At 38.3% G+C, this 13154-nt stretch overlaps 2 protein-coding genes across 2 annotated transcripts; both read right to left on the bottom strand.

The window, feature by feature from the left end:
• Window positions 1-224: 224 nt before the first annotated feature.
• On the bottom strand, window positions 225-2738 carry LOC311305594 (uncharacterized protein). The gene is made up of 4 exons (XM_084433400.1): window positions 2273-2738; window positions 1648-1686; window positions 1460-1553; window positions 225-1374 (listed from the first exon to the last, which is right to left on the bottom strand). The coding sequence occupies exons 1-4, from the start codon at window positions 2395-2397 to the stop codon at window positions 445-447; spliced, it is 1188 nt and encodes a 395-aa protein (XP_084289526.1). The 5' UTR covers window positions 2398-2738; the 3' UTR covers window positions 225-444.
• Window positions 2739-5474: 2736 nt separating this feature from the next.
• On the bottom strand, window positions 5475-12564 carry ostm1 (osteoclastogenesis associated transmembrane protein 1). The gene is made up of 6 exons (XM_084431833.1): window positions 12098-12564; window positions 11545-11659; window positions 11303-11397; window positions 11109-11219; window positions 7522-7687; window positions 5475-7277 (listed from the first exon to the last, which is right to left on the bottom strand). Exons 1-6 carry the CDS (start codon window positions 12473-12475, stop codon window positions 7222-7224), a joined length of 921 nt encoding a protein of 306 aa, XP_084287959.1. The 5' UTR covers window positions 12476-12564; the 3' UTR covers window positions 5475-7221.
• Between the last annotated feature and the right edge of the window lie 590 nt (window positions 12565-13154).

Below are 13154 nucleotides of genomic sequence, written 5' to 3'. Positions count from 1 at the left end.
TGTATTTTTAGTTGAAACCCCTGATTTTAAGTTTCTATTGGCGTTTAATTTACAAAATGACAGCGTGCTTTACAGACATCTCTCAGCCAAGAACCCCAATACAATATTATATAATATTATAATCTTTTTTCTTTACCAGATTTGGACCCAGATTATTGTAATGGATCATTTTAAATAAACCATAAAAGTATTTTCCGATTAATAGAGATCCTAAATCCTCAATAAAGAATATGGTTTTTATTACACAATTCAATATATGTATTTTTATGACATATCACTCCAACACAGTAGTGCATATAACAAAAAGAACAAAAACTACTGTGCTTTTTGACTTGTTTACACAAAAGTCACCTTACAATTTCAATTAGGACATTTTTTTTTTTCAACATTGTCATATTAATGTCATTATCATGCAAAACTGAAAATAATTTTCTAATTGTACATTCATTTTCTTTTTTTAGTGGTTCGCCCAAGTAAGGCGGCGATGTCTTGTCTTTTAGAGATTCCACCAAGACTTCCAGAGTGTCCATAAGGTAGTTCATGGAAAGGTTCTTGGGTTATATCATCTTCCATGCAATCCACTGGCACATTATACGTTTCCAGGAACATGTTGTATAAAATACAGCAGGCCTTCACAGCTAAGCTGGTTTGACAGATGGACTGCTTCTGCAGACACCGGAGCCTTTGAAAACGAGATCTCAGATTATGGATGGAGCCTTGCACCACTGCAAGAGATGACTGCACTTTCTGATTATAACATACTTTTTTCTGTCCGACTGTTCCATAATCAGGGAACGGGGTGAGGAAGTGCTCTGAAAGTGGGAAGGAGGAATCACCTATGATGTGCTTGCCATGTAGGAGAGCCACGGGGTCTTCCTGCAATGCCTTGCCAATCTCCGTGGCTAACAGCACTCTTGAGTTATGCCAGTTACTAGGGTGCTCTGCAGTCACATAGGTAAAACGACCCTTGTGGTTGCAAAAAGCCATGAGTTTTATAGAGTACAACCCCTCTGCATCTCTATATACCTCTGGATCTGGCACATCAGAAGGCTTCTCAATAGGAATGAAACACGTTCCTACTACACAGAGAGTATCTGGCAACCCCACAGTAGAAAAGAAGCCCAGCACAGACATTTCTGCTTCCTCCCCCTGAGGCCAGTGAATTTCATTAGCCAAATTGCTGGTAATGATGATGCAGAATTCATCCAGCTGATCACAAATGAGTGACTCTGTGATGTGGAAGCGGTTTGCCACACTGCGGTAAGACTCTTGGGTAGAAAGAGCCCACAGAGTAGCAAGCACAGCATGCCACACGGTCCATCCCTCTTGTCTAATGGCAGTCCATTTACAGGGTGCCAGCAGCCGAACCAACTCCTACAAACACACAAAAAAAAGAACAATTTGTTCACAAAATACAAATGAGATTAGCAAATAGTAGGATCAGCATTAGCTGAAGTACCTCAGTTTGAGTTGGCGTCAGCTGGAAGTGACTCTTAAACTCGCTTATCGTCAAGCTTTGCAGCACGGTATTGAACACTTCTCTTTCTTCCTCTCTGACACGTGAAAAAGAATAACGTTAGAGCATTTATCTCACATTTCATTATAAAGATGATTTTCTTTCATCAAATGCTGTGTGGATCGTCTTACCTTTTCAGATTATCACTTTGTTTAGTTTTCAGCTTCATTCTGTTGAAATATAAATTAATATATATTTGTTTTTTTTAGCTTTTTAGTTGCTGCTGGTCATTGGCACTCTCAGGAGAAAAAAAAAAGGTACAAAGATGTCACTGGGGCAGTGCCCTTAATGCACAAATGCTAAAAAAGAAAAGAAAAATAGAAAAGTACATCTTTCTACCTAATTTTACCCCTAAATGGCATATAATAGTATCTTAAAGGTACATATGAATACTTTAAATGTACATATTAGTACCTTAAAATGTACATATTAGCACCTACTGCCCCAGTGACAGCTTTGTACCTTTTTTTTCCCTGTGAGTGCTGGTGATCCTCAACCAGTAAGCTAGCAAAGGTACTAGCCAAGCTGGCTTTTAGTACATTGTGGGCAGACAGACAACCAGCAAATGAAGAGCAACCACGTTTGAAACATTTCCAGTTTAAAATAGATTTTCAACAGGCTGGGGAACATAATGAATACTTCTAATTATCAAACTGTTGCAAGCTGTAGTGAGTAAGAGCGCCGTGCTGTTTGTTTACTAAATGAAGCAACAACGGCTATAATATTAAGTATGAAATATTAACAGTTTTTATTCACCTGGCTTTCCGGCGAGTCGCATTTTTCTTGCAATATAAGAAATCTTCTTCATCATAACTGTCCGCTAATAAAAAAGCAATACATGTTTCCAGCGCCATATGCTTTCCGGACCGGTTCAAAGTCATTTATGTATTTATTATTTCAAGTTATTTCAAACACTCGCTGGTGTCTGAAAGTGTCTTTTGAGCTGAAATGGTTTAAAATGCCTTAAATGTTGAGGTTAGCTGGTAACGTTAGCCTGATATGAAAACATGGGAAATGAGCAGCGGTGCTGCTGACCGTCTCCTGACTCCTGGCCACACTTTAAGCCCCAGTTGGCCCGCTTTGGACCAAGATATTCGGTGGGACAAAAGCCCCCGATTTGGCACCATCAATCCCCGTGCCAGTGGAAACACGACTGGTCCTCCTGGCTCGCACTAACACTAGCTTTTTGCCCGACAGTGGTTGGCTACGCGGCTACTGGTGCAATGCCGCCCTCTTATGGCAAATCCATATATGTGATGGATTAAGAGGCTTTTCCCGAATGCGATTGATTTTCTTCAGTGAATATTGCTGTCAAACCAATCAACTAGGCTGAAAATATCTTAAAGCAGCCCAAGATAGCTGGTCTCATCTGGTTTATGTTGGTATGGCCTGGTCAATCAGGTATTCTGCTCTGGTTTAGCTGGTTTAAATGCTGGTAAACTAAAACCAATAATCTGATGTACCAATCTAAAAACCAGCAAACCAATTTAGTCTGGTTTAAGATTTTTTTTTTTTTTTTTTCAGCAGTGATGGCATGAAAACATCTTGTCTCTCAATCTAAAACTCAATCATAAAGCATAATCAAATTCCATCGATAGATGGCACCAGAGTAATACAATCTGATTTATTTATGATTCATCTCCATGTAGTCTCAGTATGGTTCAACTGTTAATAAATTCCACATTATAAAAAAAAAAACATCAAGTGTCTCTGTCTGAGTTGAAATGAGAGACAGAGTAAAAACGAGAGGAAGTGATCATGCTCAAACCCTCCTCAATAACCTTTGCCATTTCCTCTTCAATCCCATTGACCTGAATGATGATGGCAGCACAAAATAACAAATAAGAGCTACAGTGATGAGACTGCTTACTTCAGACTGGAGAGATGCTCTTACCGTCCTGCGTTAATCAGACAGAGTTAAATATGCAGGGAGTAATTGTGTAGGTCACAACCCTCATCTTAATTTACACATTATTAAATGGAGGTTATATGCTCTATAAGGCCATAAATCTGTATAAAAATCAACCATAACAAGTTGCATGAAAATTAAGAAATTAATTTTCATGCCCAAATATATTATGTCAATTTTCTTTTTACAATGAGGGTCATGAATATTTTAAAACTGGATATTCAGTAGTAGAAACTGTAAAATAAAGGTCATGTCCATAAATATTTCGTATTTGTGTTCATGGTCCCAGTGCATTTGTAGGCTAATCGTTTGAAACAAAAATTTGACCCTATACACAATTTATCACGCGAGACTCTATAATACTTGATTCTGACTGATCGACCGACGATCATATATTTTCGAACATGGCGTCGCTGGATAAGGCTATCTATCAAACAGTTTGCCCGGGTAAAATATGTTAATATTACTGTGATATTTTTTGCAGAGCTCGTTTGCTTATTTCGTACACTTTAATACACTCTTTCTTTCTTTCTTTCTTTTTTCTTAAGAGGAAGTTCAGTATGAATGTAATTAAGGAGTAAACAAACATTAGCATTAGCAAACAGAGAGTAAAAAATAGTAGCATATTGAGTTCAGTGCGTAACAAGATAGGCTATATGTATAGACTTAAATAAGTGGAACAATTTATTCATTTTATCCTATGCTTTCTGTTATGTTGCACTGTGCTATTCAGATGCTAAACCCATTTTAGAAATAGACTTGAATGCAGCTCATCACTGATGAAGATGAAGCACCACAGTGAAGCACTGTTTCCCCACTGAAATCTTGTGTATTATTTTCCTCAAGAGGCTTTATAGCCGTCTTATCCAGCTGATGGGCAATGCACTGTACCCAGAGATGAGTGGGCAGGGGTGCCCAACAGGGTCAGATGTTTCTGCCCTTATGCCATAGCCCCTTATTCAAAAGCTCTTATTCTGCCAGACCCCCTGTGTCTGTGTAAGCCTTGCCGACTGTGATCCCATTGTCTTATTAAAAAAAAGCTACGGGGAACAGAAGTCATCCACCTTAGGATTCTGACACACCAATCAGCATCTGCGATGTCTCCTCCAGCTGACCTCTCGTATGACCTTTGTAATGGGGCGAAGCATTTAAGAATGATCAGCGGCAAATGGAGGCTGGGATGGAGAGCACATCAGCGGTGCTAAGTGACCACTGCGATGAAGTGATTTTATAATCATAATACCATAATCCCATGATCTTCAGACTTTAACCCTTATGAGGTCATAATGGCCCCTTTCATTCAGCAACACATGTTGGCTCTTAAGTGAGAGTTCTCTAATTATAAAGCTATATTTCTTCAACAAAGCACCATATTCAGCTTTAGCTAATTTACTAACTGACAGCTTTAAAAGGTTTGCATAACTAGCAAAGTTGCACAAAATAAGAATACTATGTGTGATGGATGACAGATTGGTATAGAAGGAACCAGAGATACAAAGTTTAAAGATAAAAATTTGATAAGTGAATCTAATTTGTGTTAAATCAACAATATTTCATTTATATCCCAAATATCATTATGATATAATAACAGGTGTGTATATATTATTATATTACTATTATACCAGGGTTTTATCAGCTAGTTGATGGTTTTTCTTGTTGCAACACACTAGACATGCAATTACGGTAAATGTAGTGTTTTCCAGTATTTTATCTAATTTGTACACATTTTAACTAACAAGAAACAAAATAACACATTATAATGACTTACCAGTTATCACTATCAATATCTTCAAACTAATTTTGAGCAATATTGAGACAATTTTAAATAATTAAAAGGCAGAAACTGAAACTTACAAAATAATCAAATTACGAAATATTACATTTTACACACACAAAAAAAAAAATTAACAAAGAATTATTTTCTTAGTCAATTACAATTAAAGCTCCTTGGAATAGATTATAGGGGTGGTAATGAACTCAATTCACAATGCTATATACATTGCTGTACTAAGTAAATTATACATATAAATAATAATTATACAATAAACATTTTTAGAATGAATTTTTTTTTATTAGTCGGAATAAAATTACAGCTTTACAAAAGGTGAAAATATAAGACTTTTTTTTGTTAGTATACGAATTCTCCTTAAGAGCACAAAGCAATCATCAACAGACGAGAATGATTTCATTTCTAAATCACAGGTCATCCAAAATCCTAACGTCAACTTTTAAACAAAATGCAGCAGCGACATTCAAGGTTTGTTGGATTTCAGTTTCAGGCTCAGGGTTATTTCTTAACAGGCTCATTGCTTAAGGTCCAAAGTCACTGCTCTGATTCTTATTGGGGCAAAACGTGATGTGGGATAATCTCATATTTTCCACCGGTTTCCCCTCATCCTCTCTAGGGTTCTTGTCAGGGAAAGTAAGCTCGGGTCATACGTCTCAAAAGCTATTTCAGCTTTTGCGTCAGTTCGTCGAGCACGTGGCCATGAAATTCGCCTGGTTGCTACATTTGGCAGTCAGGTCAGGAGTAATGACTTTCACCAGTGCTTAACGGATAATGGCATTGCAGGGATGAAAGCTGTCATTCTTGTTAGACATTGCACTCATGAGCCGCGTATGAAAAGGCTATTTTTCCCCACATCTTCCTGTACGATCATATGATTGGACAAATCAAGCAAAATGCGCTTATGAGGCAGTGTGATAGGCAATGGCTCGGCTCCATAAGACCAAAAAGCCAATGCGGCTTAAACGGATGTGTTGTTACGATTATTCGGCCAAGTAACTTTATCCTACATTTAGATTAGCTGCTAATGACTGGGGAAACGGGTGCTTTGCAATCCAAGGGAAGTCCACATAACCATGAAAACAACGAGCCTGTCAATCCCTCCAAGGAAGGCTTTAGGAGTTAAGCACAATTAACATATTTTAATAGAGGTATGAGGAAACTAGATTGAAAACTATTTCACAACCACAAAAGAACGCAAGGAGATTTCTTATAACTTACACTTTACATAATTTAATACTCAGCAATGGGCAAATTAAAGTTTCCTCTGATATATCGTTAATTCAACTTTCTTATTCCATGCCTAACTCTGATTAGTCTAATTTGTTCGTCAAACATTATCTAACCATACAATGAGGTGAAGACTATGGCAACTCCATTGTAAAAAGCATAAAAAGCAAACAAGCACATGGTTCATCTGAAAGGCTTCATGTTGCCTCTGCCATCCTTTACTTTTCTCCTCTACTCACTGCATACACCTTTGACCCTGAATAAGGTATTTGTTACAAGACCTTTCTCTAATGCACACGGAGTGCTTCCAGAAGTGGTACATTGCCATGTCATTTATTTGTGTGTGTGCGCATTCGAGTATAAAATGTAACATGCTCTCTCAAAAATGCAGCATAACCAGTTTCATGTAAAAGATAAAGCAACCTTTTCATACCTTAAATACAATAATATAATACCAACATCCTTTCTAATTATTGAAAAGCTCACTGATCCTCTCTGAAAAACAGTAGAATTATGTCTTAACAGCTAAGCAAGAAGAAAAAGCACTGAACCTAAATCAATAGTGCAAATCACAAATAGTGCAAAACAAAAGAAAAAAAAACCTTCTGCCTTAAGAGAGTGTGATCACAGCAGCTGGAGGACATCAGTCTTTGAACCAGGATGTGCTCGGAGTCCAGGAGAAGACATGAACCCCATCCATCCATGCTAAAAGTGCCTGTTGATTTAGTGGGAGAGGTGTATTAAAGATTCAGTGCCCTCTCTTCCGTGCCTCATCTCCACTCAGCTGAACTTGTCTTGGATATTCATTAGGCTGCTGCTGGACTTGGCTCTATTGGCTGTGGATCAAGATGAAGGAATAGATTAAAACCAGACTGGCAGGAGATGCAGCAGAATATTAAAGAACACAGTTTGTGTATTACACGCTTTGAGAGATGCTAAAAGTAGTAGTCTTGGTGATCTGAGGCAAGTACCGTCAGCAAGTAATTGACCATAAAACCGAAAGCATGCACAGTTAACACCTGTGTCCTTTTCCTTGAACCTTCTGCAGAGACAATTTGCACAGCTAAGCAAGTTACTCACGGTGTATGAGCTTGCGTTTCTTTTGTTCCGAGTGCAGGAAGCTGCTCAAGTAGAAGATGATGGGGAGGAAGAGCATGAAGCTGGACACCGCGATGACAGGCACCGTCTCTTCCCGAGGCAACGAGCATTTAAAGTTTTTACTCCACAACCGCCGTGTCACGTTCATCTGAGAAGTAAGCGAGGTAATCAGTTTCACAATATCTAATGGCTCCATCTTTATCTGATACCATTAAAGGGTTAGTTCACCCAAAAATGAACATTCTGTCAGTAATTACTCGCCCTCATGCTGTTCCAACCCCATAAGACCTTCGTTCATCTTCGGAACACAAATTAAGATATTTTTGATTAAATCTGAGAGCTGGCTCACTCCTCCATAGGCTTCTAAGACACTATAACTTGCTGGCCCAGAAAATGTATTAAAGACATCGTTAATATAGTCCAAGTGACTCCAGTGGCTCAATCTTAAGTTTATAAAGCGACGAGAATACTTTTTGTGCGCAAAAACAAACAAAAATAACGACTTTATTTCACTTTTCATTTCCTTCTCTCTGGGCCTCGAGTCTTTTCACGTAGTGTTTAAGCGTAGCACGTCTGTGTTGCACGTCACCACGTAGGCTCACTATTGGGCGACGCTGGTCATGTGTGTGATACGTGGTGACGTGCAACACAGACGCGCTACGCTTAAACACTGCGTGAAAAGACTCGAGGCCCAGAGAGAAGGAAATGAAAAGTGGAATAAAGTCGTTATTTTTGTTTGTTTTTGCGCACAAAAAGTATTCTCGTCGCTTTATAAACTTAAGATTGAGCCACTGGAGTCACTTGGACTATATTAACGATGTCTTTAATACATTTTCTGGGCCAGCAAGTTATAGTGTCTTAGAAGCCTATGGAGGAGTGAGCCAGCTCTCAGATTTAATCAAAAATATCTTAATTTGTGTTCCGAAGATGAACGGAGGTCTTACGGGGTTGGAACAACATGAGGGTGAGTAATTACTGACAGAATTTTCATTTTTGGGTGAACTAACCATTTAAGGCTGAAAAACATTTTCTTTTCTTTGTTGGATCAGTGTGTTATATTACATCACTGCATTAGGCAGACGATTTCATCCAAAAAAGCAAATTACAATGAATTTTATCATGCATTTTCATCCATTCTGTGAGAATCAAGCTGTGTGAATGGTGTGAAATGCTACTGTTTATTAAGACTGGAATACACTACATGACTTTTAAAATCTGAACATATTTTAAACACTAGGCATTACACACTTGCCCAATTTGTAAATGGTTACAGAGGAAAACTGGCCGTCATACACAACCAGATTTTCAAGGTGTCCCAAACACAACAAACTCACATAAGCTACGTCCCAATTCAGAGGCTGCATCCTTCAAATGCAGACTACAAATGCGTCCTTCATTTCCTAGGCCACAAAGGATAGAACGAGTGGATCCTCCACAGCCTAGCCTATTCCAAGATTCATTGCGCTGGTGACGACTAGAATTTTTTTTTAGAGAAAATGCCATATTACACTCTTAAATGTAAGTATTGGGTTTCAACTTACTCGAATATCTAACAATATTAATTTGCAAAAAAAAAAAAACTTTAAAGGGGTTCAAATGTTGACTTAAATCTATCTAAGATGCTTTATTATGTACATAAATGGATCAAGGTGAAGAGATTTAGACAGGTTGCAAACCCTGCTTTGTTTTCAGACAGTTTAATATAACTTTCAAAAAAGTACAGTACAAAAGTTACTGGCGCTCATCAATGGCAGCTGTCACAGATGCAAGGCAACAAGAGAAATCCTCCTTAGGCTAGACCGTCCCAATTAAAGTACCCATGAAGTTTTTTGTGCTTTTAATATGAATATGTAAGCCTTACTGTTATCTATAAGGTAGTGTGCTCCAAAAGCATTCAGAACTTCTCAGTCTCTCACTTCCACCAATATGGATCAACGATTTTGATCAGATTTTCTGTCCAATCAGATGCTCTCTAGAATCTAAAGCATCCCGTCCCCTACATTATAAATAGATGCTGAAGCTGTGGCTAAAATGGCTCATTTGTTCACACATTTACTATTTGCGTCATGGTGAATGGCACATAGTGCACTATGTAGGGAATGAGGAAAGATTCAGACAGTGTAAATATGCTTTACATTGGGGCGAATAAAGTCTGGTTTCACATTAGTATCACGTGAACCGCCGCAGCGCACACACAGTCTGCTCTGGTCCAAAAACATGATAGCACAGAGCGGATCATATGCGCGAGTCGGAGCATACCAGAAAATGTATCAGACCCATTTGAATTTTGCTATTTTAAAGCGATACGGAGGAGATTAGGAGGAGAAACGGTTAGAGATTAGGAAACGGTTAGAACTGCGGGTTGTAATGGAATTTTTACATTTAGATGTGTTTTTTACTTTCAGATGTGTGCAACGTTGAACATTTATTTTTACTCATAAGCATTTAAAGAAATATAATCATATAAGCTTGCAGGAACAAAATGTTCAGGGTAGCAAAGAGACTATGTGTACTCAAAGTGACCTATTGTTTGGACTTCAAGTGTGAAAAGTATGTGCGCAGCTTTGATAAAAATAGAGATAAGCAAAAGGTGTGAAAAAGCTGCAGCTAAAAACAGGAACTTGTAGTAGACGTGATATTGTTCTGTCTAGATAGAATTTATTTAAGAGATCTTGAACAAAGACGTTTCCTTTTAAGGTAACTAAGGCGATCTTTTGAGACAGACCAGGATGTGTTTTGTGTATATAAGCTGGGCAAAAAGCAGAAGTCGGCGCGCTTCTCATATCAGACTCTGACTGATGTGTGAACAGCCTTTCTTGCAAGAAATAAAGCTGATCTTTGTTAACCTTTGAGATATCCTACTGTCTTACAATTATTGAGAAAAGTTGAGAAAAGAATTTCCACAACAGGGTTTACCAAGCTCAACGGCTCTGGCCAAGCAGTGATATAGACGAAACGCTATTGGCTATTTAAAAAAAGGGGAGGAGCTGTTCGGCATGTCCCGTCGCAACTTCCATAGTATTTTTGGAAGTCAATGGCTAACATCAACTGTCTGGTTACCAACATTCTTCAAGATGAATGTAGAAGAGAATCGAAGAAAGAAACTCGTACAGGTTTGGAACAACTTGAGGGTGACTAAATGTCTGAATTTTCATTTCTGGGTTCGCTCGGTTCGGCCTTCGCGGAGCAAGGTCCTTCAAAGGATGCAGCCTCTGAATTGGGACACAGCTACAGAAACATGCATTGCTAGGAGGCGTGACAAATGAAAACAATATGTTTTCTAAAATCAGCTTAAAATATCAAACATGTTTGATATCTTCCAAGTCTGTGCACATCACAAACTACAGAAACTCCAACTTCCCAATATTTGCAGAATCAACTAGCGTCGACTTGTCCAGACTGGAAATTGGAGGCAAAATGAGTGTACAAAAAGCATTGTTACAGATGTAGTGCTATTGAGGGTGATATTTTACAATTCTCCCAAACTTGCACATTGTAAAACTTAATTTGCTAATAACTTTTGGACTGTTTTTGTCAAATGACAGGGTTTGCGTATAGTGGGTACTTACTGCGTCTTCTATATCAATGCAGAGTGTTTGGTTTTTCTCCATTCTACCATAGAGCTCGTTCAACCTTTTGTATGAGGCTTTGCAGTCTTTGCACAGTTCGGTGTGGTTACTCTGTTTAGAGAACAGGATACACAAACTCAAGGATTTGTTTTAACTGTGCTTGCATTTGATCTAAGTGAGCCATTCGATATTACCAGATATTGCTCAAAGCAGGTGAGTGACTGATTCAGAATTGCCATGAAGTACACAGTCTCATTGGAGAGAGCCTCTCCATCTTCAGTCAGACAGTCTAATGAGGAAAAAGGTGAATTTTTACACATGACGCAATTTCTTCATATTGCAAGTGGTGATCATCTGGTTAAGAGTGAAAATGAAAGAAACGTGCTTAAGAGAAAGGATCCAGTCTAATGCCAAGGTTTCAGGTTATGTTACTTACGTTTGCATTCTGCTGAATCCCAGATCTCTTCCAAATTGCTGTAGAGGGTATAGAGCAGCATCAACCTATCAGAACGCATCAGGCTGTCATGACAACTAACATTTCCAGGGCCCAGCTATGAGAAGACATAATTTAGTCACAAATTATTAAGCATTAACGTCTACATCTGCAGATCATAACTTATTTTATAATAACAGTGACAAAATACCCACTAACACTATATGTGTTAATCAAAATATATACAGTATGTACTGGCATCTTTAGCTATTTGTTCAGTTTAAAAAGGTGCAATAATATGACAAAGATGTGCAACTATTCAGAAGGACTCGAGTTCATTTAAATTAACTTAAAATAGCTCTATAAGCTCACTAAAACATTCCAGAGTCGGTGTGAGTCAGGCTTGTTGAAACACACACACACACACACACACACACAATCACGAGACATGAGTGCATGTGACCAGTGGTTGACCAATTCTGTCAAACAACCTTCAAACCATTTATAGGCTCGTTTAGTGTTATAGATGGACATTTAGAGTAAATTAAACACTTACTTCAGATGATATATTTGTATATATTTCCGTCAGACCGTTGAAGTAAGTGTAACAGTTCTGACAGACTTTGACAGGTCGTGCATAAGACACCAGGCAGTTGGCGTAAGTCACGTAGCGTTCACCGTAGATATGAAGCAGTTTAATACAATACTGGTTCACTTCCAAGTCATCTGGAAACGTAGATGCAAGACTGAGAGAGTAGAAGAACCCCAAACCGCTTGCCTGCGATACAGGCATGACTGCTGATGGAAGCTTTAATGCGGCATCGACACTCATTCCCGATGGGTAAACCGAACAGTTAGCAACGTTAATTAATGTAATCGCCCATCCTGAAAATAAGCATGATACCACACATGTAAATTTCGCTAACAAATCCATATCTTTTTGGACTCCAAAGACAGACCGCTGTTGCTTTGCCAGACCCTGCACAGCTTCCTGTTTTCTTCTCGCCTGCGTCTCGATCACATGACTATGGAAATCTCGCGATGGACGGGATTTTAAATGACAGGTGAAGTTGAAAGTAGTGGAAATTGAGCCCAGTTTCAGCAAATTCCACTGGTTGTGTGTCTATACAATTTATTGTTTAAATTAAACTATTCGCTTTAATTTAGATAAAAGCTAGAAAGTAGAAAGAGCTGAATTAATTCAGTAGCCTATAGGTCAGTGATCTCTGCCCGTGTACGTAGGCTATTTAACAAAAAAATATATGTGTGATGCACATTTCTTTTATGAAATATACATTTAACCTTTTATTTACTGTATTTAACCTACTTGGATCATATGTTTACACATCTACCGCGCCTCAGAATTGGACTTTCCGTCGGTTTTTAGATCATGCACATATAATAGTCTTTATTTGCTTTAATTATCACCACTAATATGAATCAATTCACGGTGAATTTTAAAATGTCCGCAGCCTCAGGAATAACAAACACTTGATATGAAAATTTGATGAATTTTTTTCATTATTTTATTATCTGTGTGTTTGGAGACAGTGGGTTTACACACACGCGCTGCATCCTCTCTCTTCTCGGTTTTTGACACCGCGTGCAATTTT

Source organism: Rutilus rutilus, assembly GCF_951802725.1.
Source record: "Rutilus rutilus genome assembly, chromosome: 15".
NCBI classification, from domain to species: domain Eukaryota; kingdom Metazoa; phylum Chordata; class Actinopteri; order Cypriniformes; family Leuciscidae; genus Rutilus; species Rutilus rutilus.
This window is presented reverse-complemented; position numbering and strand designations above follow the sequence as displayed.